Source organism: Hyaena hyaena, unplaced genomic scaffold (assembly GCF_003009895.1).
Source record: "Hyaena hyaena isolate Hyena2069 unplaced genomic scaffold, ASM300989v1 scaffold_11, whole genome shotgun sequence".
Lineage (NCBI taxonomy): Eukaryota > Metazoa > Chordata > Mammalia > Carnivora > Hyaenidae > Hyaena > Hyaena hyaena.
Genome location: NW_024080643.1, coordinates 5,307,538 through 5,333,147, shown reverse-complemented (window position 1 = coordinate 5,333,147; position 25,610 = coordinate 5,307,538). Strand labels below are relative to the sequence as shown.

Sequence of the window (25,610 nt, the reverse complement as noted above, 5' to 3'; positions counted from 1 at the left end):
GGCTGTTCCTGAGGGGCCCACGCAAAGTTCACAAGTCGATTTCAAAACGGATCATGACGTTTTGTGAGCAGAAAGGTCAGCGAGAGAAACGCAACTAAAATGGAGAGTCCCCTCCCTCAGGGAAGCGGCGCCCGCACGGGCTGCACACGCGGCCCCAGCGGAGCAGCAGCCCCCGGGCACCCGCACAGAGGTCCTGAAGCGGCCCCGGGCGCCGGCCACCACCGCCTGACAGCGGCACCCGGACGCGGCCGGGCGGGTCACGTCGGGTCCGGTTTCCGGGTGAGGCCCCACGGCCCCTCAGACGTTCGGGACTCCGTCTTCTTGCCGCACGACGTCACCTGTTCTGGGACCAGCCCTGAGTGCGGGGGGAGGGGAGAAAGGAGGCACAGGCCACCCTCTGGCTGTGACGTCCCAGGTCCGCTGACCGTCAAGCACGCGCCTGCTGGAACACAGGGCTTCCCGGGAGGAGCGTACAAAAGGGGCTTCTCAAACAGAAACCCACAGGTGTGCTCCGCGGTACCCCTTGCAGCGCGCCCGGCGCACGACGGCGGCGTCTCCGGACCCGCGTGCGACTTACTTTCATCAGCATTTACGACGCAGACAAGACCAGGAGGTTCCGGCCCGCGGGGCTCTGGCCACGCGGCCCCCGCTGGGAAGGGCCGCGGCGGCGGGGTCGAGGGGCCCGCACGGACGGGCGCGGGGCGCGGCGGGTCATCACGGTCGCCGTCGCCTGACTGGCGGGCACGCCGCCAACGACTGACGGGAGGCCCTCACGGCGGTTCCCAGAATGCCTTGCAGCTGGGGGCACGTGCGCGTGTAAGTCACCATAAAATCAAGGCAAACGGGCTTTTATCTTGCGAACAGCCGTGTCTGGTCGGTCTGTGGGGCCACGGGGCGGGGGCCCGTGTGGTCGCCGCGACCCCGCGGGCGGAGGGCCCCGGACTGCGGAAGGGCAGGGAAGGACGGGGCCTCCCCGGGGCGCCCCGGGCGAGGAGCCCTGCGTCACGGAGCTTCTGAGGCCCGGACGCCCGCCCCCTCCCCGTGGGGCAGTCCCCGCGCTCCCCCGCAGCCTGTGGGGGGCGCACCCGGCAGGAGGAAGCCCGCACGACTATTTGGCGACAACTCAGGGGACCCCAGGGGCCGCCGCGGCCACGTGCGCTGCGGAGGGACGTCCCGAATACTGTGGGAGGGAGCGAGGGCTGGCCGGAGCCCCCGTCGCCAGCGTCCCCTCGGAATCCACGTGCAAAAGGGACAGCGTGACCGGCCCGCCCTCAGGACCCGCGGCACCGCGCGGCCGTCACGGCCATGCCCGCGGGGCACACGGGCTCCCGCGGCCCGGCCACCCCCGCACGGTCACCCGGGTCCCCGCGGGCGTCAGGGCCGTGCCTCACGACCTTCGCCGGCCGTCCCGCCCCCGCTTCTGTCGCTCACGGACCCCCGAAGGGGGCCTTCCGCGCGGGGTCGCACGCGAGGGGCGCCGGCTCGGCTCTCCTTCCAGCCGCCGGGCGCAGGGGCGCCGCCGCTCACTTCTTGAAAGGGGTGAGTTTGTTGAACGTGTGCCAGAAGAGCGAGGGCTTCCGCTTGGGCTCCGCCAGCGCGAACACCTGCTGCTGGGGGACGCTGGGGGGCACGGTCACGTGGCGCTGGTGGAGGGGGTGCAGGGCCTGGTGCGGCAGGGCCACCGGGCACGCGCTGCAGCCTGCGCGAGAGGGGCGGGGGCGGGACGGGGACCCCGCGTCACTGGCCAGCCGAAGAGGGAAGCCAGCGCCGTGACTCGAATTCTTAGCCGCCCCTTCACTCACACACCCGAGAGCCACCACCACACTTCCTACGTGCAGACACAAAAACCCGCCAGGGAGGGAAACGGAGACCCAGAGAGGTTGGGACAGCCACCCACGGGCCCAGCGAGAGTAGCAGGGTCAGGGCTGGACGGGCTGCGGCTCGGGAGGAGGGGCGGTGAACCGCTCAGAGCCCGGGGCCCCCCCTGCCCTGGCCCAAATCCCAACCCTGCGGCTTCCTGCCTGAGTATTTGGGACAGTTATTTGGGACCTCGCTTGATTTCTCTGTGTCTCCATCCCCTAAATCTAGAGTACGGATGACAGCACTTCCTGGTCGCTACACAACGGAGCGAGGTGGTATAAAGACTGTGCTTACAACAGGGACCCCGGATCGGAACTGCTTAGTCGAACCCTTTCACCGGGATATAGGGGTTTTCAGTCTGCGCAGAGGTGGTGAAAAAGGCTTCTTGAAATGAGCTACGGGGACACGGGTGACTGTGAAAGTCAGCGTGGCCAGAGGAAGGAGCCGGGCCTCAGGTCCGAAGGTATTGGTGCCCTGATGTGGATCTGGTAGGAGGCTCTCCTGGCCTTCCCAGGTCACGGATCCCCCACGGGTGCTGGTGCCTAGTTACTGAGCTAGTACTTTTGACAGAGGCCCCACCGCCTAACAAATGCTAACAACCAATATTAACAGGTCACCAGCCACAGAAATGGACAGATCTTTCTGTGTCAATGTATTTACAACTCTGTGGGAGGGGGGGTCGATCTGCATTTGAGCTCAGGGAGCAGGGCAATGGGAACCTTAAGTGCTGTTTTGGCGATGGATTCTTCTAGGCCCCAAGCCCATAGCATATGACCACCGGCCCCCGGGCTCAACTGGGGCTTGTTTTTGCAGTTTCAGTTACAAAAATACTGAACAGGACACAATTCACAGGACACATCGTTCTTAGAAAGTCATTCTGAATATGATAAGTATTTTTTGAATAAAAACCCTTATTATTTTATTCCTGTTGGGCAAGATCGTGTGTATTACACACACTGTAAAAATAAATCTTTCAGGGTCAGGACCCCAGGGTGTGACCTGAGCATTGGTCATTTTCCGTGGCTGCTCAGAGTACGTGGAGGGTGGAGGGGCCCTGCTCTAAAGAACCTATTTCTTCCTGTGCCAGACTTTGAGGCCTTTCCTTCTTACCTACACTGGACCGTGGCCTGCACTGCTCAGCAGCTCGGGGCCGGACTCCCTCCGTGCCTGCCCAGAGCACGCAGGGGCTGTAGGCTGGCCTCAGACCCGCCCGCTGGCCTGGAGGAAAACCAGTGCTTCCTCGGGACAGGGGTCTAGAAGCTCTTTGTCACCAATTCAAAACACATCTTACAGGCTCATATTCAAATGGAGGCAAATAGTGAAACACACTCACACTCCAAAGCCAACGCAGATGGTCTCACAGCACCCATTTTGGGTGGGTGGAGGTGGGGGGTCTACCACTTTGACAGACCTATACTACCACGGGCTTGTCAGCGGGCTAACTGCGGGCATTTCCCTTGATCTTCATTCGGATACTGATACACACGGAGGCGATCAGGAGACGGAGCCTTCTTCAAAACTTACCTTTGGACTTTCCGTGTCCTGCCTTCTGAGCATTCAGCATGGCGAGCTTCTTTTGATTTTCTGAAATTTCCATTCCTAGATTTAGGAACAGACATGATACACATTCAAGATGAGTGAAACCCTCGCAGAATAAAGCAAGACCCAAGACCTGTATTAACCCTGAGGTGTTCTCTGTGACCCGGAGCAGAAAACCTCATTCCGTGAGGAACCAACGGACGCCGAGAAGCTGACAAATGGAGAAGAGGCCAGGACTGTCCCATGGATGGACCCCAGGATGACCTTCTCCCTACAAGGACATGTGCAAGGGGGAAATGGGGTGCTCTTAATAACGACACGCAGGGGGCACCTGGGTGGCTCAGTTGGTTAAGTGTCCGACTTCGGCTCAGGTCATGATCTCATGGTTCGTGGGTTCGAGCCCCGCGTTGGGCTCTGTGCTGACAGCTCAGAGCCTGGAGCCTGTTTCAGATTCTGTATCTCCCTCTCTCTCTGACCCTTCCCTGTTCATGCTCTCTCTCTCTCTCTCTCAGAAATAAAACATAAAAAAAAAAAAAATAATAACGACACGCAGGCTACCTGTGTAGACCCAGACGCACGTCCAGGTAGGGTCACCCACGTCACAACCACAAGGGGCGAGGCCCTAGGAGGAGGGCACAAATCCAAGGAGTCCCAGGGCCTGCTCGCCTCCGTGCCGTGAAAGCTGAGCGAGCGATTCCACCGCGAGCAAAGGCAACACCTCGTGATGGGAAGTGGGTTTTGGGGCCTGCTGTAGACAGCATGTGCCTCGACCTCCCCCCGTAAAGTTCCCTAGCAGAGCGATGCTGTGTGAGTGGAGTGGCTGAGGTGGGTAGGCATGGACAGGGAGTAAGGGACAGGGACGGAGGGGGGCCACAGCCGTCACGCTGGCTCTGTGTCCACAAGAAAGCACCTCCGGAGGGGAGGCTCTCCACAAAGCAGAAGAAATCAAGGCTCAGCCTCCCCCTCTGCACTCTGCTCCTGGCCACTCCCTGCACCTCGGCTCCCGACTGGCCTGACATCTGTTGGGCTGGTCCTGACACCCTCCTCAGGTGCCACACGCTGGCTTCCGCTGCTCCCAGGCCCACACGGGCCCTCGGCGCCATTCCCGCCCTCCGGGCCTAGCCTGTTTGTGGCGGGGGCTCCAGGACCACCCCATACGTGATGCAGCAGACGCCCAGACGGACGAGATCCTGGGGCCACCCTAGTTCATTCAACATTCACCCAGTCCAGCGGCTCCCAGAGAGCACCCTCCCTCCCTCCCTCCATTCCCGTCTTCCGAGGGCCAGCTACAAGGGAAGCACTGTACTATAAAGAGGTATAAAATCAAGGCTCTCCTTTCTTTTTCTGTCAAGGGGCAGCATCGACGACGTGTGAGGATGGCCCTAGTAATACTTGGTTCTATCTGAGGGGAAACTGCAACATTCCCACGGCCACTGACGTCAGGGCCGACGCCAGGTGACGCCAGGTGCCGGGTGCTACTGGCATCTATGAACATCTGAAGAATCCTCGGCAGGACAGAGCGAGGGGCCTTATTCCAGCGAGACCCCCAGGCAAGAGGGGCTGCCGGGAAGCCGCTTTCCTCCTGGGAAAGGGCACGTCCACGCAGCAGAAGGAAGGGGTGCCCTGTGAGTACTGAGTGCTGCGGGATCACTGCAGGTTGGGGTTCAGGGTTGCAGACGGGCTTCCTGCTGGAGAATGAGAGCCACACTGACTTCTAACCCCCCTGCTGCCCTAACGGAGGATCCCAGGGCCCTCCTGCGGGTGAGGCCTCGTCTGTGGCCAAGCCCGGGGAGGGTTCTGCCCCACACAGGCGGCCAGAGGAAGGCCCAGGCATCCATCCTAGCTTTCGTCACAGCGGCGGGCGGCTTCTCTGTCCCGCACTACGTAACCTCTGCAGTCCGGGCTCACGTGGGCTGCGGAGATGCGTACCCTCGGCCCACCTCATCTTTAGGGGCCCCTGGTGCCTGCGGCATCCTGATCTCCATTCAACAGCTGGGGCAAAGCCCTAATGTGCCCGGAAGGCCGTGTGCCTTGAGCTGACGGACCGGGCCGGACAGTTCCAGGCTGTTAGGGCCAGTCAAGAGGTGCGCAGACCCTGGGCAGATGCGAGCAAGACGGGGAAGCACTGCCTGAGCCGCAGGGCAGGAGGCACAGTCCTCAGCTTCGTGCTGCGAGCGACAGGGAGATTCGCAGGCCGAGGTGCTGGGTGCCAATCGACCACGGGGGCGAGGTAAACTGAAAGTGCTTTAAAGGCACACCTGCAGAGGCCGCCTCAAGGCCTCTCACGGCCTTGGGTGACAGTCACCAGACTGTGGCCCAGTCTCGGGGAGACACCGAACCGGTTTTAAATACTATGTGGTCAATACTGTATGAGTGGACAAGTGCCTCGGGCCTCAGTTTCCTCACTTGTAGTAATGGGTATAGCAACAGTACCCGCACCTTGGGATGAAAGGGCCCAGTTTCTCCATGTGCGTTAGGCTATGTTATGGGTAAGGCTCCGCAGTGTGGAACAGACTATTGGTAGCTAAGTTTTGGGGAGGTCGAGAGTCGACACGTGGGTTTCTGACCATGTGTGGGGTCAGCGGGCCCAACCCCGTGCTGTCCAGGGGTCAACTGGATTGGGGATTTGCAGATCCCGCTTCTTTTTTTTCAAGGGGGCGCTATGTGACTGGGGGGCGGGGCTGGGGGGCGTGCCCAGGCATGGCTGGGGCCTGGCCGGGCTGGGGGCGGGGCCGGGGCAGGGCGGGGCCGGGGGCGGGCCCGGGTCAGGGGCGGGGCCTGCGGCTTGACCCGCGCGGCTCACCCATCTCACGGTCTTCCTGCACGCGCTGCCGCTCGTCCCTGCAGGCCTGCAGCCACCTGGCCTTGTCCTCCGGCTTCTTGGCGCAGAACAGGTGCGCCTCGTCGGTGCTCGTGCTGACGAGCTTGAACGCGTTCCTGACGCTGACGTTCCAGTCCCTGTCGCGCCCGTCCTCCAGGTCCACGAGCTGCACGTCGTCCATGTCCGTGCGGCCTCGGTAGTAGAGCACGTCGCGGCGCAGCAGGTCCTTCTTGCAGGCCACCAGCTGGTGGTCGAACAGGAAGAAGGTCCGCTGCTGGCTCCGGCCGTGCCTGCTGAGCTGGGTCAGCTCCCCGGAGTGGATCAGCTCCGAGCTGCGCGCCAGCACGTCCGGCCCCTGGAGGGAGGGAAGCAGCGCTCACCGTCCCCCCGCCGGGCCCCGCGCGGCAGGACACGGGAAGACGTCCTGACACGGTGTCTTCTCGGACCTACCGGCTACGGGGGCCCGTGCCCGGGAGCGCTGGGCTCAGGGGGCCACGTGAAATGGCTTTGCTTCCCACTCGGCGGGAAAATGTTACGGCGCGATGGGAAGTGTGTTCCTTAGTGGAAAACGTGCTCCCTCAATAGACTCCAATCGGTCTGAAAGGGCTGCTCCTGGAGAAGAGGGGCCCCACGGAGGCTTTCTACGGGTGGGGACTCCAGACCCTGGGGCTCGGGCTTTCCCGGCGGGTACATAGAGCGGCCCCCAGAATAAAAACTAGCAGAGGATCTGGGAAAACGAAAGGCCACGCGGCTACCTGCCGACAAGAGATGGGTAAACTTCCGACAGTGAATCATGCCCTAAGTGTCACAGTCCAAGAACACAAGGGAAAACACCTTCACAGTATTGGGGTGGGTCGAACCCAACGCAACTTTCTGATACTGGGTACGAACGACCCTGGCCTTTGATCCGTAAGATTTTATCCTCCTTCAGTCCCAGTCACACGCAATGTTTTGTGGAGGCAAAACATCTGGACTCCAAAATAGTTCTTCCACTTACTTGCCTCCAGCAATCTGTGCCCCAGATTCCTCACTTACAAAGGAAGAGTGTTAAATGCAGTGATGTCTGAGGGCCCCTCCACGCTCCGGAAGTTTCTATGGCCCCTGAAACAGAAACCTTTCTTTCCAATATTCATGGCTATAATCTACTTTTATTAAAAACCTAACCCTGCTATCCAAACTGTCTTAATCCTTCTGGACAGTGAGTTCTGACCCATTAACTTGATGGAGGATGAATTCTGTTTGGTCTCAAAATAATCTGGGGGCACCTGGGTGGCTCAGTGTTGAGGGTCTGGCTTCGGCTCAGGTCACGATCTCACGGTTTGGGGGTTTGAGCCCCGCATCAGGCTCTGTGCTGACAGCTAGCTCAGAGCCTGGAGCCTGTTTCGGATTCTGTGTCTCCCTCTCTCTTTGACCCTCCCCTGTTCACACTGTCTCTCTGTCTCTCTCTCAGAAATAAATGACACCGACCAAGAGATCATGACCTGAACCAAAGTCGGATGTTCAACCAACTGAGCCACCCAGGCGCCCCCAACTAGCTAATCATCCTTAATGACAGCCACAGGGTCTAGTGGTCACCAGCACACACTCCGAAGCCAGGCTGTCTGACTAGATCTGAATCCAGCAATGCTGCTCTCTAGCTCTGCGGCCTGGAGCAAGCTACTTAACCTGTATGTTTCCATTTCCTTATCATCTGTTAAGCAACAGTACTTCCTACCTCTTGGGATTATTGAGAAGATTAAATGAGTTCGCATATAAAAATGGCTTAGGCCAGTGCTAGGCACCGTTCATGGTGGTTGTTTTTATAAATAAACAGGTGCGCTGGTCCAATATTACAGGGCGTGCTGAGGACTGCCTTTGCCACTGTCTCAGACGGTTCTCACGACAGCCCTCTGAAGCAGGTAGTACTTCCGACCCCACCTTATGGATGAAAACCTCCATCTTGCTCAGATGATAGCGATTCGAACACAAGCAGTGGGCAGTGAGAGTCCAGAGCCCGCACGCCTACCACACTATAGCGTGTGTTTCACATGTTTCTCCATCTGCCTCATGGAGGGTACTTCCTAGCAGGAGACACAGCGTAAACAGTAGGTGAATGACACGCTCCTCAGAGTTGATGGCTTGGTGCCGGTGAGGAGGACAGTAGCCAACTGTGAAGGTCAAACTCCCGCTTCAAAATACATATACCATTAAAGCCAAGGATGTGTCAAGTGTCAATCACAGGACGTGCAAGGGCGTCATCAAACGAGACCAGAGCGAGGGCACACGTGTGCGGTGCGGCGGGAAGGGGCTGTCACTTACCTCCCAGCCTACAATGGACACCTGCCACCGTGCTATCTTGTCTATGCTTTCCAGCCTGCGCTTGCGCTCATTGATCAAACAGGCGACATTCTTCATGGCTTCATAGGCCGCCTTTATGTTGTTGTAATCGCTGTAAAGCAGGAGGTTCGTTTTAACCGTATAACCTGAAACTTGCCAAGGGGGACTGACAAAGCAATGCCCCCCATCCCTGGTTTTGGGGACCAGAGAGTCTAGACAACATGGCATTTAAGTCACGGCCATTGTTCCCTTTTCATTTTTCCTCTATGAATAGACTACAGTCTCCATAGGTTAAGGGAGCAGACCGAACGCGATCCCGAATTCTTTGGAATAAGAATGTTTTCATTCATTTCCCAGAAATCGCAATGAATGAAAGCGAATGCCACAAGAGTAAGTTTTAGTCACAGTGACAATGGGCTATTTTCGTTAAGAAAGAAAGGCCAGTCTTTATCAGGACTTTGGTCCTCTTACAGCCAGTGCTGCTATACGAAGGACTCTAATAGGCACTGACCGTTCTTAAGACTAATAATTCGCGCTGAGCCTCACCTTCGAGGATATTCAGGCAAGGACACAAAGGGGACATGAGCCACACTGGAGCTTGACGTGGTGAGTTCTGTAAACACTGACACTGTAGTCACCTCACCGACCCACCTTCGTTCCTGGTGCCTCCGTCTGCTGAGCGCAGATCCCACTAAAATGCTCCCCGGAGTGGGTCCCCATCCCGCAGGCCTCTCCCGCTGGAGGCACCGGGAAACTAAAGCACAGCGACCCTGTCCACACAGACTAGGGCAGGGCGTATGTGGCACTGGGAAGTCTTACACGCAGGGTTTGCTCAGCGTTAATAATCTGGGGACATGTAACCCATTCATCCAGCTACTGAGCTGAATTCTTTAATCTCTGGCACGTTCCCGTGTCTTATGGGAGAGACGGGGCTTTCGGACCTCAGCTGCACCGAATTCGGATCCTCCTGCGCCGTCAGGGCAAAAGAGCCTTGGGAGCAGAGTCTACTGTTTAGTTACCAAACGCAGTTCAACTCCATCCGGCGCGGCCCCGGGCACACCCCCCCGCCCCCCACAAGGCCCCGCTGTCCTTACACGGCCCGTCCTCACGCAGAAGCAGGCACGATGGAGAACAAAACAGGTGCAGGGGGGCGGCCAGAACTGTGGGGCCACCACCCACTCCAGACCCCAGCAATGAAGAAACGCACCCAAAATGACTGTATATTTTTTTCCTACAAGATTTCCTGTCAATTCTAGGAAGGAGGCAGAGGGTAAAGGTTTCTGTGAAAAAAAAAAAAGTTTTGTTTTATTGAATGAAGCATGGGAAATGGGCTTTCTGTCCTTTCCTTTAAAGAAGATGTTTCGAGGGGTGAGGATATGCCTAAGTATTAGTGAGAAATGTCCTTAAAAGAAACAAAGAGGGGCTTCTGGGGGCTCAGTTGGGTGTCGGACTTCAGCTCAGGTCATGATCTCATGGTTTGTGGGTTCGAGCCCAGTGTCGGGCTCCGTGCCGACAGCTCAGAGCCTGGGGCCTGCTTTGGATTCTGTGTCTCCCCCTCTCTGAGCCCCTCCCCCACTCATGCTCAGTCTCTGTCTCTCAATAATAAATAAAAACATTAAAAAAAACGCTAAAAAGAAAAGAGAGAAACCAACTGTTGAAAGATGACGTACAGACTTCTGGCCACATCTTTCCCATCTTGGAATGCACCAAGCCGCTGCCCAGGTCTGTCAAGATGTCCCTTTTTATTCCCTGATATATTTTCTCTGGTTCCTCATCAGGGTGTGTTTTTATTCTGTAACATTTCCTTCAAAGGTGTGGCCCTCTTAACTTTGCTATTTTGCTTCCACTCAAGTTTCCTGACTTTTCCATCAGAAACAGAAACAATAATATACATATAGCTCCCTTCCCTCTTATCTATTTCCATGAACGCCTTTCTCCTATTCCTTTAATCTTAATTCTTTAAACTAGCGTCCACATCTATAGGCTCTATTATTTGGCAGCCGGGCTCTTTTTCTCTTTCCACCTTGCAATCTAACTGTGAAAAGATTCCTTGGCACGCCCCATGACTCCCCAGGAGCCCGGCAGCAGACGGGACGAAAGACACTCCATCCTGCACACCCTGCAGGGGCCAGGCACAGCCATGGATAATCTGCCTGCTCGCAGGGCAATAGTTAGCTGTTAAATCCCATCATCGCCGTGCTTTGGCACGGCAGTTTCCCCTGGGGACGATCCTGCCTTCCCCCCATCCTGGAACCTTCCAAGATTGCCCTTTCAAGGGCCACAGGTGCACTGAAAGCTTTTTACAAGTGACATGGACGTCACGAGTGAGGCTTGAGTCTTACCGAAAAGAGCGAGCTGTATCCTAACGCCCTGGATACCACTGGCTTTCCACCTGTCGCCTGGTGGAAACAGCAAAAACCCAACCAGTGCCACCTAAAGGCCCCACGCACAGCGGGGTCCTGCACACCTCGGGGAAAGGCACAGAGCGGCGTGCCGGTTCCCACAGCCGGTCCATGAGCTCTTACGAACAGAAGAGAATAGAATAATCACAGCAGGGCTATGCGTGCAGGAAAACGGGGACGTGCTATGAAGTAACAACTTAAAGAACTTAGGGACAAAGTGAGCCCCACGAGGAAGAGCAGTGTTCAGGTGACCGAGATGAGGAGCCCCGAGCTCCCAAGCGCAAGGGGGCCTGGGGAGGAACAGATCATGGAGACGGAGCGAACACCCAGGCTGGGCAAGACAGGGCTTCGAGCCGGACAGGACGTCGGGGGGATGCTCCTCCAACCTGAGCCTACACGCTACTCCATACCCTTGAGACTCCCCAGTCTTTCAGCGTTTAAACCCTGGCCTTCCTCACCCTTCCCTAAAGTAACTCTTCGCTGCAGCGCGGGACACGGCTCCCAGGGTGAGTTGTGCGGGATGGGAAGCAAACTATTTCCGAAACTGCCTTGACGCTGCTGCAGGTCTTTGAAAACTTGCTCTTATTAACTACTGAGCAGCTGCAGTAGACGGTCTATAAGACATGCGTCAGGCATGAGGACCAACGACATCATACAACACCCCCCACCCCAGGTGCTCATGACACTGTTTAACAATTATTCTTCAATCTTTAGCGTTTCTAGGAGCGGGCGTTCTGGAGCCCCTTCTGTGAGTGACCCTAGTTTGAGATTCCGTAGGAATCCTGAACGTCTGAGCAACGTGACAATTTCTTCCCTAACGCTCACCAAGTGTCAGGAGGACACGAGCCCGCGTGTCACCGCGACTCCACGAAGCACTGAGTGGCCCTGCTCCCGGGAGCTGGGGTGCGGGGCTGGGAGCACAGGCACCTGTGCTCCTGCGTGGTGGATGTGAACCCGCCCCTGTCACCTGTGCTCCCGCGTGGTGGATGTGAACCCGCCCCTGTCACCTGTGCTCCCGCGTGGTGGATGTGAACCCGCCCCTGTCGCCTGTGCGCCCGCGTGGTGGATCTGAACCCGCCCCTCTCGCCTGTGCGCCCACGTGGTGGGTGTGAACCCGCCCCTCTCACCTGTGCTCCTGCGTGGTGTACTTGAGCAGCTCTGCCAGCTGCAGGGGGTACTTGCAGATCTTCTGCACGGGCGTCAGCAGGAAGCCGTCGAGGGCGATGTCGATCATCTGCTGCAGCAGGCGGCAGGCTTCAAAGAAGTGTCGGTACCTGCCCTGCTTCATCAGGTTGGACAGCTCCGCGCAGGCGCCGGGGTGGTTGTTACAGTACTCGGAGTAGATGGCGAAGCCCTCTTGCTGGGAAGGGGAAGGAGAGTGGCGTCAGGGTACACGTCAGGGTACATGTCAGGGCACCAGGCTGGGGGGGGCGGGGCATCCGGAGAGCCCCCGCCCCTCAGTACTCCCGCCTGGGCAACAAGCCAGCAAGTTCCCTGCAGGGAGAGGCCGCTTACAGGGCAGGGGGAGGGGGGCTCCTCTAGGGCCCGTTCCCTGGTCCCACTCGAGGCCCCCTCGTGACGATGTGTCAGGGGCTTCTGCAGGAGAGAGGCCCCGCCACAACCCAGTCCCCACCCCAGCCCTGCTCGAAGGAAAGGCAGGCACTGTGCCCAGGTCCAGCTGTCTCCCTGTCGTCCTCTTTACCTTCACTGATAAGCATGGTTGTGACCGTGACCTAGAGGGGAGGATTCAAGGCCACCACATGCTCCCCACGCGGCAAGCCCTCTCCCTAAGGTCCTTCAGCCTGGTTTCCACACACATGAAGCTTCGGTCCCCCTTCCTCCCCTCTGACCTCTCACGTGGACGCCGCTGCCCGGCCAGGTCTCAGGGCGCCTGCACTGCTCTCCTGGACTCCAGAGCGGCGCCCCGTCGGTCCCCCCATCCATGCATCGTGGGCCCCCCACCCGAACGTCGTGGGCTTCCCCCCTTTCTGGACTCCCAGGGCCTCTGCGCATCCCCCCCCTCCCCGCAGCCACCGGGTCCAGGCTGCCTGCTTGCAGTGATCCGCCCTGCCCAGGCCGTGTGGTGTCCCCCCACAGCTTATACTTAACTGTGTCCAACACAACATGTCTCACCTCCTGTGTCCCTGGAAGTCAGGTTTTCCCAGCCCACCTGTTAATTCTTGGAGACCTGACACCATGCAGGCAGTTCTGTCCCCAAGGCCACTTTCCTCAGCTGGTCCCCTCCCTGGGGCCACCTCTCCAGCCTCCCCAGGAGCAGCAGGGCCTCACCCCTTATGGAGACTGTCCCGTTCTCCAGGCAAGGCCCACACTCCGAGCCTTGGCCTTCATCAGGCCCTGCCCCCTGCAGCCTGACCTTCAGGGACCTCGGAAGCTTCTCTCTTAGAACTTTCTGCTCTGGCCACACAGGCCTTTCACCAAGTCCCAGACAGACCCAGTGCACTCGTGGGGCCGAGACTCCCACCTGTGTGGTCACCATGGCATTATTTTCAGCCACTTAAAAGCCACCCACCCAAGGACCAGCTTCCTGTCTGCTGCCTCTGTATAGCCCCGGGGGTCAGTACCCGGCAAGTGCTACCTGAGGAGGTGGCTGTTACTGCTATTATGACGATGATGACTATGTCCATTCGGGCTGGAAATAAAGTCTCCTTCCCCTGAAACCTGTTAATGTTCCACAGGGCACCCAGCCCTCAGTTAATAAGATCACACCATCATCACAAGACTGATCGGAGGCAGTCACGGCGTTCCACGCAGGGGTGCGAGAGCTGCACGCCTGGGTCTCAATCCACACCTGCTCCTCACTAATGTGTGACCTTGAGGGGAGCCTGGGGGGCTCAGTCGATTGAGTGTCTAACTGTGGCTCAGGTCATGATCTCACAGTTTGTGCATTCGAGCCCCGCGTCGGGCTCTGTGCTGACAGCTCAGCGCCTGGAGCCTGTTTCAGATTCTGTGTCTCCCTCCCTCTCTGCCTCTCCCCTGCTCGTGCTCTGTCTCGCTCTCTCTTTCAAAAATAAAGAAACATTAAAAAGAAAAAAATATTGTGTGACCTTGGGTCACTTACTCTCTGGGCGGGTTTCTGCATATGGAAAATGGGTGAAACAATCAGTCCTACCTATTTCATAATAGTACAGAAGCTAACATAAGAAACCCCTGAAAAGAATGAATATATAATAGTTACTTAATAGGATTATGAGAAATGACTCCAAATACAACCTCCTAACTCCAAACTGCATAAAAGTAGGAAGGTTTTAAAATCTCGAGGTATTTAGATAAAGATTAACCATATAAGCCAAGCAACTGAATTTACACCTGACCTCTCCATTCCATAGGCAATTAATCCAGCAAACAAAACAAGAAACGAAACAGAACAAAAAAAGGACTCCTTTCTAGACTGGAGAAACATTTCAAAATTATTTAACCGGATGTGATTAGTAAGAAGTAACAGGTGACATACATGTTGAAGAAAGCAGGATCCTATTTCGCTTAAGTGAGGTTCCTCTTTATTGTACTGTTTCTCAAGGTCTTTCAGGAACTTTCTTTGGAATTTGTAAATATCTTCAATGTTTCCAAAAATGGTGGCTAGTTGTGCAACAGTGAACATTCCCGTGTGCTTGCGACACTGTCGAATATAGCCCTGCGACACAGAAAAGTAAACTTTTAAACGTTAATTTGGAGATTCACAGAAATTATTTATTGTAGTAAAACAGTGTTTGGGGCCCAAAGCCATTATCTTGGAGTAGATTTTAATTAGAGAAAATTAAGTTAGCCCTACGGGCCCCTGAGGGGATCACCACACTTCCGCAACTACCGTGTGCTGAGTAAGAACAACAGGTGCGTGTGCTTGCATTTATGATGCAAGAAACTATATAAAGTGTTCAGACTGTGCTCAGGAAGCAAAGTTGCTGGTTGGGCTGGGACACTGGGACTGTCATACTTTTTCTAAACTCCTAAGATAACCATTCTCCCATCCCTAATTTCGTCTCACAGGCGAGAAGACCTGTCAAACGCAGGATGCCACGGCCTGCTGAATGGCTCACACAGCCGGCTCACTGTCATGGCAAAGGGCCAAGGACATCCTGCCCGAGGACTCCACCGTTTAGTACTTTCTACATGGAGAGGCCGGCCCTGAGGACAGCCCTCCTCATTCTCAATGTACAGCACCCTCGTTGTACCATGGCTTGCGGAGAAGTCAGCGTGGGAGGAAGGAGAGGCCACTGACACGTGTAATGATCATCCCCAAATCAGCACCGTGTAATTACATAGCCTAAGCTGCCTACATGATAAAATACACACCGCTGCCCACGGGGTCTGAACTTTAACACCAAGCAGTGTAAAGGTTCCAGATGCAGACACGATACCGTCTGGTTCGAATCCCAACCCCACACTTTACTTTCTCTGTGCCTCAGTTTCCTCTTCTGTCACAGGAGGGGTGAGAGGGCCTGACCCGTGAGTGTTTGCAGGAATTCATCCGGTCTAAGGATGGGGCAAAGTTGACGCTCAACAAGGACTAAGCCATGACTCACTTCCCTAAAACGGCACTTTAAACAAACCCCCTTAAGGAGGCACAACCACGGAGCTAGAAGGTTGAGCACAAAGAAGCTAAACATTGCTCAGTCTTTCCCTGGCCAGTTAATCTGATCACTGGGTGCTTGTCGCCCTTGAGCTTGTCTTTGGTGCTGGGCGTTCACAGCTGAGCTGAGAGTGCGGCGCTGAGCACATGGCCAGGCCTGCAGGAACGAGGAGACGGCCCGCGCCACAGGGGCGTCCCGCTTGTACAGGATCCACAAGAACGGAGAGGGGCGTGGGAGCCGCAGACCCTGCCACACGGTAGATACCACGACACTGCAGAATACGGCCTTGGAAACCACTAGATAAGATGCATCTGGGTCTGCATCGTAGACTCGGAAGCCAATCTGTGAGAGGGCGATTAGATGTGGCAGGAGTATAAATAGTGGCAAGTGTTTGTGCAATCGTGTGGGTTTCACTCGGAGGGTGTTGCCGCCTCTGAATGTCATTCGCTCCGAGGGCGCCTGGGTGGCTCAGTCGGTTGAGCCTCCTACTCTGACTCCAGCTCAGGTCCTGATCCCAGAGTTGTGGGATCGAGCCTCCTGTCGGGCTCTGTGCTGAGCAAGGAGCCTGCTTAAGATACTCTCTCTGTGTGCCTCTCCCTGCTTGCTCTTTCTCAAATAAGTAAGTAAGTAAATAAAATGAACAGACAGAAAGTCATTCGCTCTGAATAGCCTCAGGAGGGAAGTCACGCAAGCGGCAGCTGCTCGCGCCCTGGAAAGGGAGCTGGCGATGGCACAGGGCCACTGACGCTCACCAGGGCACACGGGGTGTAGAGAGGGCGTGGTCCGGGCAGGGCGCACAGGGACAGACAGCGTGGAGGGGAGTGAGGGTTACAGAAGAGCCTCTCCCACTGGGGACAGAGGAGAACCCTACGGAAATGTCACACAGACAACCTGGGGGGGGGGCACCACGGGGTCTGGGGTCTCACCTCACAGATGTCCTTGAGGTGCTTGATGTACACCCGCTCGGTGTTCATGATCTCCTGGATGACGTTGGTCCTCATCTGGTGCTTGCTCTCCGAGTGCGTGTGGCGGGTCCCACCGGCGTCTCCCTGCCCCTCGCCCTGGCTGCTGCTGGAATTCTCCGACAGCTCTTCCTGATTGACGCGCAGCTGTGGGCCACACACCGGTGACAAGTGACCTTGGGGGAGGCGGCCCCAGAAGCAGGCAGAAGCCCCCGCCCCGGGCTTCCCCTTCTCCATGCTGGTTAGGAAGGCGGCCTGGCCCCAGGCTGCATCTTCACACACCCAGCAGGGCCCCAGCCATGCCCACGGCTCAGACCACGGCAGCGAGGCCACACAGTCAGAGGACCGGACTTGAGATTTTTCCTTCAATCCATCTCATTTCTGACAGGTTTCATTAAAATGATCACAAACAGGGGTGCCTGGGTGACTCAGTCAGTTAAGCATTCAGACTTCAGCTCAGGTCATGACCTCATGGTTCGTGAGCTCGAGTCCCGCACCAGGCTCTGTGCTGACAGCTGGGAGCCTGGAGCCTGCTTCTGATTCTGTGTCTCCCTCTCTCTCTGCCCCTCCCCTGCTCGCTCTCTTCTCTCTGTCCCAAAAATAAATAAACTAAAAAATAATAACTCTCAATAATAAATAAATTTTTAAAAATTAAAAAATAAACAAAATAAAATGATGACAAAGACTTGAGTCTGAACAGAGCAGGCTTGAGCTGGACACAATTCGAGTGCTCCCCACCCCTCGCCTGCCAGCTGGGAGCAGTGGACACAATTCTAGCGCCCCCGCCACCTCCCCCCCCACAGCTGGGAGTGGTGAACACAATCCTAGTCCCCACCCCCAGGTGGGAGCAGTGGACACAATTCTAGCAGCCCCCCACCCCCACCCCGCCAGCTGGGGGCGGTGGACACAATTCTAATCCCTCCCCCAACCAGCTGGGAGCGGTGGACAGCGCCACACACTTACTCTGACAAAGCTTGCAGGGAACCAGGCTTCCTTGTCTTCGTTGCGGCCCCACCACCATTCCTTGTTGGAGGCTTCCAGAACCTGGATGACGTCTCCAGCCTTGAAGCCCAGTTCCTGGTCATCCATGGTCACGTGGTCCCAGAGGGCTTCAGCCCAGACCACACTGCCATCGCTGATCAGCTGCAACGGGGACACACGGGTGAGTGAGGGCCACACTGCAAGGCGGCACGGACCGCTTCCACTTCCCACCTGTACATACTGTTGGCTTACGGTCAACACTCAGTGTCTGACTGGCACATAAAACGAGTTTCCTCATTAGGGAAAATCGGGTGGGTGTCTCTCATATGCTGTTAAAGGAAACCCCGTACATATCTGCTTTTTGACAGAAAGTATTAAAATGACTCACGAATCTGTACATAAGTTATCTAGCAAATAGGAGCATCTGGAATTTTGCCCCCAAATGGTTTCTTCTGAGCAAAGCAACTCGGTAACACAGACCCAGCCTCTGACGGTTAGGTTTCTACTTTATTGTAAGAGACTCACAGGTGCATCTAGAGATTTCTCTCCATCCTTCATTCATAGCCTGAATAAACCTCTAATCTAACTTTACGGTCTACTGCAACGAAAGGGAACACGTATCTGATCTCCAGATATTTAACAGCAAATTTAAAAAAGGAAGGGACAGACACAGCTCCTCTGACAGTGAGCCCACAGGGGCACGTGACTGTGGGTCCTCTCAGGGACCATGGGACATTGTCATACTCTACAGCCACAACTCGTATAGCTAGTGGAGATGCTAACTCATTGAGAAGTGGCATTCGATGTGCTCTGTTCAAGACCTCCCAAAGCCAGAGGTGTCTTCTAGAAAAGAATTCCATAGAAGGGGCTGAAGATGCCCAGTGGTGGGAAGAACACCGAATTTGTAGTGACAAATACGTGGTTAATCTCAGGTCTGCCACTTGCTAGCAGGCAATGCGGCCTTTTAGTCTCCGGGTGTTTATTAAAATATGGGTGGGGCGTCTGGGTGGCTTAGTCGGTTAAGCGTCCGACTTTCGCTTAGGTCATGATCTCGCGGTTCGTGGGTTCGAGCCCCGCGTCGGGCTCTGTGCTGACTGCCAGCTCAGAGCCTGGAGCCTGTTTCAGTCTGTGACTCCCTCTCTCTCTGACCCTCCCCTGCTCACGCTGTCTCTCTCTCTCTCTCTCTCTCTCTCCTAGAAATAAATAAAACATTTAAAAATAAATAAATAAATAAAATATGGGTAATAATTACAACACTGACCTCTTGGATCGGTTGTGGGGCCTTTCTGAGATAAAAGCTCTATCCAAACACGAATGACTGCGGCTCTTACTAGTTAGGGCAGTGCGTGTGCTTTGCTTATCTAGAAAACTTAGTCACGTACGTTGTCTTTGAAAATGCCAGAACATCAGAGCTCTAGGTCTGGGAATATGTTTAGTAAGAAATAATCGAGACGGCAAAAGTCTGAAGTGACCCTGTACTCTGAGAATCGGGTGTCCGAGATCCGCCCCTGGTGTGTGGGATCCCGGTACCTCGTTGATGGCCAGCTGCTCCCCGCCGGGCTGCAGGTGTCTGGGGTTGGCCTGGCAGATGTCTTCATAGCTGTAGTCTTCCTCACTGCCGTTGTCATCCACTAAGGCACAGGACTCAGGACCGCCATCTGAAGAGACTGAAACAGAAATGGCACGGCTAGTGGTCTCAAAACACAGCGAGGACAAAATAAATGACCTTTGAGAACATTACCCCCAAGGGGAGGTAAGCATTTGTGTCTTCCTCAGAATAAGAAATCATGAGAAAATGCGTACTGAGCTATTAATCCCGAAGCAGTAGTTGTGCTAAGAGCTGGGCTGGGGTTGACGGGACGTGGGTATGAGACGCCTTGGAGGGCACCGCCAGCGCTCACACGCACCAATACTTTGTGGATGAGGACAGCGAGTGAACCGTGTGTCATGTGGCTGGCAACCATTGCTCCAAAGGAGACATAAAAAACGCCACTGCGGATAAAGTGTTCTGCCTCCATCTTTCACCTGCAAGGAGGTGGCGCTACTAAAATCAAAACGTTGTGTTGCTAGTGTCCTCGGTGGGAACCTGTAGTCCTTCTCTCCAAGCGTCTATAGCGTGAAAGGGTTAAGAACTCATGAGATCAGAGTTAGGAACCAGATACAGCCCCTTTGCCAAAAAAGAGAGAAAGACCTTCTAAGGACGGGTATGTCATTGGGACCGCCCCCCTTGGCTTTCAGAATTTTCGTTTCCTGGGGGGTAGCGTACTCTCACCAAGGCTAATGAACCTGTCATCCAGCAGAGGAATCGTAAAAAGAGAATGTCCCTTGTGAAGGGAACGGGGAAAGGCTTCACGGAAAAGGAGCCGCCTCTCCTAGGTGCCTCTTGATCGCGAACAAACTGTGGCTCGATCTGAAGCGCATGGTCTGTCAGTCCATCTAACAGAAGAGGAGACTGGAAAAGCAAGGGAGGGGAGCTTCAAGTGCTGCGGCGGGCAGCGGGCGGCTCTTCCCGGGCTCTGAGGAAGGAAGCGGCAGGTGTCGAAGGGAGGCCCCGATACCGCAGAAAGAGAACAGGCTTTGGAGCCCTAGAGTCCGGTCTGAATTCTAGCCCCGCCCCTCTCGAGGCACGGGCCCCAGCGCGTTCCTCTCCCTGAGCATCACCTCCTTCAGCTGTAGCAAGTGTTTCCTTTCTTTCTGGAGGATGAGGTGAGATGGCGTGTGTCAAGTTCCCTGCACCCGTGATTCATGGTTGGGACTCGCTAGAAGAGGGTTCTGTGGAGATGGCAGGGCTCGAGGTGGCAGCCGGGCTGGGGGACAAGGACTCTGTCACAGGAGCGCGAGGGAGGGGGCAGGGCCGATGCCCCAGGCCCAGGAAACCTGCCCGGGGGGCCGCAACAGGCGGGCAGTGGGGGGACCTGAAGTTCAAGGATGTGTAGTTTGAGCTGATGACAGACAGAGGATCACATCAACAATGATCTGGAAAATCCCAAGTTACTGGCAGAATTAACAAGAAAGCAGAGTCACAGGAGCTGGTGTGGCGGGAAGGCGGAGGGGTCGCTGGAGGCTGCTGTATGGGAGAGCGGGACATGCCAGCACGCGGCCTCAAGGGTGCCCAGATGCAGGAGTGCCCCTGGACCCTACCACATGCCCAGAAGCCTGCGGACCCCAGCGGGCAGGCTGATTCGCTGCGGAAGATAGGGGGCGACCAGCTCACGGTGATGCAGGTGACCCAGTCACAGGGCAGGTGCGTGGCAATGGCCCGCCCCTGGTGAGCAGGTGCACACGCGCACACTCACCCCGCGGGAGGGCCCCCTGCCCCCAGGGCTTCCCTCTGGGGTGCAGTGCTGGCGGTGCTGGGGGGAGGGGGGCACCTGGAGGAGGGCCGCCTTGCCCCAGGAGGCTGTGCCAGCGCGCCCAGGAGCCTGGGTGCCACCTGCCCCCCAGGCTGTGGGCAGAGGGCTCATAGGCAGGGAAGGCCACCCTGTCCAGGTCACCCTTTCCTGGGGTGTGTATTTGTGGGGCGGGGGGAGGGAGAACGTCTTAAGGAAGCAGATAGAAACTTCTCGTACCTGCACGAATCTTTCTTATTAGACGCCCGATGGCATGACACCCGGGCTCCAAGCCGTCTCCACCCGGGACCCCCGGAGCGGCCGCCAGACCGCCGTGCCCCACTGCTACCTCCGCCAGTGGCTGAAGCGTCTTCCCCCGGGAGGGAAGGGGGGAGGGAACGTGCAAGCCCTTGGCCTTCAAGCGGGCCCAACGCAGCTGACTCTGCAGGCTTCGGCAAACACAGACCTGGGACAGCCCGGCCCTGGTGCTATCTCTCCTGATCACGTTTCAGCCTGGCTGTGGAGCCCCAAGGAGTCCATGCAGTCACATAAAGGTGCCTGGGCCTCCTGTCCACAGCCAAGTCCGGGAAGTGACACTGTTCCCCTCAAAGCCCCACTGAAGGCTGTTTCCCAGGGAGAATTCTTCCCATCTGATCTGGCCACTGCTGTGAGAATCAGTACGGGGGGAAGAAACCCAGCAAAAGCCAGTGGTGATACTGTACAAACGCACAATTACAGGAGTCTAGCGAGCAAGGGATTCCATTGAAAACACGCTCAACCTCCACGGCGGGAGGCGGAAGGAGGTGTCTGGACGGAGGTGAGGCCCCTCGTCCACCCAATGCTCTCTGAGCTGCTGTCACAAACACTTAGATGAGAAACCTGTCGGCAGTGGCTGCTGCAACAGCACGCGTCAGTGTCTACGAATCACTATGGAAACAAGACGGCACCAGGGCTAGGATCAGGGTCCGCTCACATCGACCTCCAGTGGGTACGTGGGGTCCGCCAGGGGGCTGCTCAGGAGGGAAAGCCTGAGGGACGCGGAGCAAAAACACCTGGGCAAATGTCGAGCTCAATGGCCTTTGAGCCGCTCGCTCAGCCTCTTCCAACCTCAGTTTGCTCATCTGCACGGTGGGCGGAAGTTTATACAGCTTATCTACTCAGAGGCATCCTCTCTCGCCTGCCTCACACGTCCCCTGTCCAGCTCCTCGCCAACCCCGGCTCTCACCTCGGAACGCGCCCAGAACCGCCTCAGTGCTCGCTGCTGTCCCGCCACTCCGGCCGGGTCACTCCAGCAGCCCCTGGCCACCGGCTGGGATTCTCACCACCGAAGCCGGAACCACGCGGTCACGCCACTGCTCCAGGCCGTCGGGGGAGAAGGCCCAGCTCCCTGAGACGGCCGCCCGCCCCGGTGCCAGGCTCTCCCGCCTCGGGGTCTGCTGTGCCCTGTGCCCGGCATCCTCTCACAGGGACCCGGCCGAGTCCTTCCCTGATGGGTGCCTTCAGACCCCCCCTTCACCCCCATCATCTTTCCTGAGTCACTTTCCCCCACAGTGTGTCGCACCACCTCACAAGTGGTCTGTGTCCCTGACTAAAGTGCAGGCCACACAAAGGCAGGATCATGTCTGCTTTGTTCCTGACGGGATGGCTGGTCCCTGGACCGCTCCCTGCACACACGGGTACTCACTAAGTGTTCGCTGGATGGATGGACGGACGGATGGAAATACAACCAACACACCGTCTAAGAGCAAGGCTGTGGCTCAGACAGACTTGGCTTCAAAGAACAGTACTGCATAAAAACGGTTTGGTGTCTTTTTTAATAGTTTGAATCCTTGCTAAAGTTTCTTTCTCATTTTTTTTCACCCACCCAAACGGTCAGAAACAGACAGTACTGCCCACCTCACAGGGCCGTTTGTAAATCGTCAACAGGTCACGGTTATTGTTACCTTCCCATGAGCCTCAGTGGACTGGTGACGTCCGAAAGCCCTCTGTGGACTGAAAAGCACTGCGGAAGTGCAAGGTCGTTCTCCTCAGCCTCACGATGCGCTGGGCACGGTGCTGTCGCTTTGCGAGACTCGGCTCGTAGAGTCCTCACGGCATCACTGTTAACGTCCCCAGCTTCCAGAGGAGCGAACTCAGGTCCCCGGGCGACACGGCGTGTGCAGGGGGACCAGCTAACGTCATCAGCTCCTACTCACTGGCGTCACCGCCCCGGCCGGGACTACTCTGTTACTAGTGACGAGGCAAAGATACTGGACAGAGGGTAAAAACGGCTTCCTACCCCAATGTGAGCACTTCTCCGTTATTCTGGAGCACAGCAAGGCTCACCCTGTTCCTCTTGACTACCTTTCCTTCCTACTCCTGACCCTGGGTCTGCAGTGATCTCATCTTCTGTTTTACCTCTTCCTTCCCTGACCCGGAAGTCCCTTCCTTCTAAGTAGATGACACCATGTGCTTCTGTCCTGTAACTTATGCACATTTTATGGGGTTGGGTTTTTCAGGGTCTGCCGTCTGCACGGGAGGGATTTTGGTCCCACAGTTTGATACTGTACCTGTGCACATGAATCTTTACATGTGTGTTTCCCTTTGGAGACCATAATTTCCTTTAGCGAAGGGACAGAGTCTATTTTCATATCTCTGGCAGAGGAAAGGCACTCAGAAAATTATTTTTGAACTGAACTGTAAATTGCCGACGAGTAAACTAAGGTCCCAAGGACTTTAACTACTTAACTGGGCCGCATGGAGTCGGGTCTCAGGCAGGATATACACATGCTGGGCTTCCTGCTTCCACCAGGCTCCCCCACCAGGCAGCCTGTGTATCATGTCCAAGGTAAACTTTTTTTTTGTTGTATCTTTTCTTTCTTTTCTCTCTTTCTTTCTCTCTCTATTTTTTTTTTTAATGTTTTATTTATTTTTTGAGAGACCGAGCACAAGCAGGGGAGGAGCAGACAGACAGCAAGATACAGAATCCGAAGCAGGCTCCAGGCTCTGAGCTGTCAGCACAGAGCCTGACGTGGGGCTTGAATCCACGAACCGTGAGACCGTGACCTGAGCGGAAGTTGGACACTTAACCGCCTGAGCCACCCAGGCGCCCCTCTTTCTTTCAAGTATAGCTGACACACGTTACTCAAATTTGAGGTGTGCGACAGTCACTGGACAACACTGTGCTATGCTCACACGTGTGGCTCCCATACAGTGCTATCACAGTACCACTGGCTACAGTCCTTCGGCAGTGCTTTATATTCCCATGACTCATCCCAGGGAAGCTTCTAGAAGCACTGGTTTCATCATGTTCACTAGAAACTACACAGTAGTTGACAACTGCACCCTGACAAAACTTTCCTGTAATCTGACCCCACCCTGCGGAAGCCACCTCATCTCTTACGGGGTCGCCAAAGCCCCCCGCCACCTCGCCGGGGAGGCCAGCGCATAGACACGGGTCTGCACCGCCGCCCAAGTGCATTGCGGGCTTCTTCACGCTGCATGAGCACTTCCTCACCAAGTGAATGCAGTCACATCTAACTTAGTGCTTTCGAAACCTTGAACTATACATGAAGGTTAGTCATAATGGTTGTTTATTTAGGGGAACTTTGCATGATGTGGAGCTGATATAAATTCTCAACATGTACCTCAACACAATTAGGAAAGATAACTATATTCTAGTAATAAGAATACATTCAGGGGCACCTGGGTGGCTCAGTCGGTTAAGCGTCCAATTTCGGCTCAGGTCATGATCTCACTATTTGTGGGTTCAAGCCCTGTGTCAGGCTCTGTGCTGACAGCTCGGAGCCTGAAGCCTGATTCAGATTCTGTATCTCACTCTCTCTCTCTGCCCCTCCCCTGCTCATGCTCTCTCTCTCTCAAAAATAAACATTAAAAAAGGTTTTTTTTTTTTAAAAAGAGTACATTCACTGCCTTTCCTTTCTCCCTCTCTTGTGGTAAAGAAACCATGTAACATTAAATTTAACCATCTTAACCGTTTTTAAGGGTATAGTTCAATACTGTTAAGTGCATTCATTGTTGAAAACAGATCTCCAGAACTTTTTCATCTTGCAAAACTGAAACGTTACACCCACTAATAACTAATTCTCCCTCCTTCCTCCCCCACTACCTTGGCAGTCACCTTTCTATTTTCTGTTTCTATGATTCTGACTACTTTAGATACTTCAGTGTAAGTGGATTCATACAGTATAGGTCCTTTTCTACCTGGCTTAATTTCATTTAGCATAACGTCTGCAGGGTTCATCCATGCAGCTGAATGTCTTGGAATTTCCTTCCTTTTAAAGGGGGGATAATATTCCACTGTACAATACACCGTGTGTTCTACATCCCAGCGCTTGGCTACTGTGAGTAATGCTGCAATGAACGTGGGTGTGCAAATATCTCCTTGAGATGCTGCTCTGAATTCTTCTGGATATACACCCAGGAGCAGGATTGCCGGATTATGTGGTAATTCTATTTTAACCTTTTCTGGAACCTCCATACTGCTTTCCATAATGTACCTTCTCAACAAGAGTGAGAGTGCATAGGGGTTCTCATTTCTCCACATCCTTGCCACCGGTATTTCTTCTATTGCATGTATACGTGTGGAAAAGCCCTTTCTGAAAACAATCTTGTAAACACACAGCAAAGACTGTTGAGAACGAAAATCACTTAAAATTTCTTTAAATGTTTTATTTATTTCTTAGAGAGAGAGACAGAGAGACCGAGAGAAAGACAGTGTGAGCAGGGGAGGGCCAGAGAAAGAGGGAGACACAGAATCTGAAACGGGCTCCAGGCTCTGAGCTGGCTGTCAGCACAGAGCCTGACATGGG

The 25,610-nt window shown here is 55.5% G+C and overlaps 1 protein-coding gene across 2 annotated transcripts in view; it reads right to left on the bottom strand.

Annotated features, from left to right (window-relative positions):
• Window positions 1-554: 554 nt before the first annotated feature.
• The window catches only part of SPATA13 (spermatogenesis associated 13), a 145,230-nt gene continuing 120,174 nt past the window's right edge, over window positions 555-25,610 (bottom strand). For both annotated transcript variants that reach the window (XM_039255458.1, XM_039255466.1), the window contains 9 exons: window positions 19,001-19,137; window positions 17,453-17,632; window positions 16,454-16,636; window positions 14,411-14,590; window positions 12,066-12,298; window positions 8,519-8,648; window positions 6,203-6,575; window positions 3,385-3,459; window positions 555-1,699 (listed from right to left, as the gene is read on the bottom strand). In XM_039255458.1, the coding sequence (XP_039111389.1) occupies window positions 1,524-1,699; window positions 3,385-3,459; window positions 6,203-6,575; window positions 8,519-8,648; window positions 12,066-12,298; window positions 14,411-14,590; window positions 16,454-16,636; window positions 17,453-17,632; window positions 19,001-19,137 (1,667 nt within the window). In that variant the 3' untranslated portion in view covers window positions 555-1,523. The remainder of the gene's footprint in view (window positions 1,700-3,384; window positions 3,460-6,202; window positions 6,576-8,518; window positions 8,649-12,065; window positions 12,299-14,410; window positions 14,591-16,453; window positions 16,637-17,452; window positions 17,633-19,000; window positions 19,138-25,610) is intronic.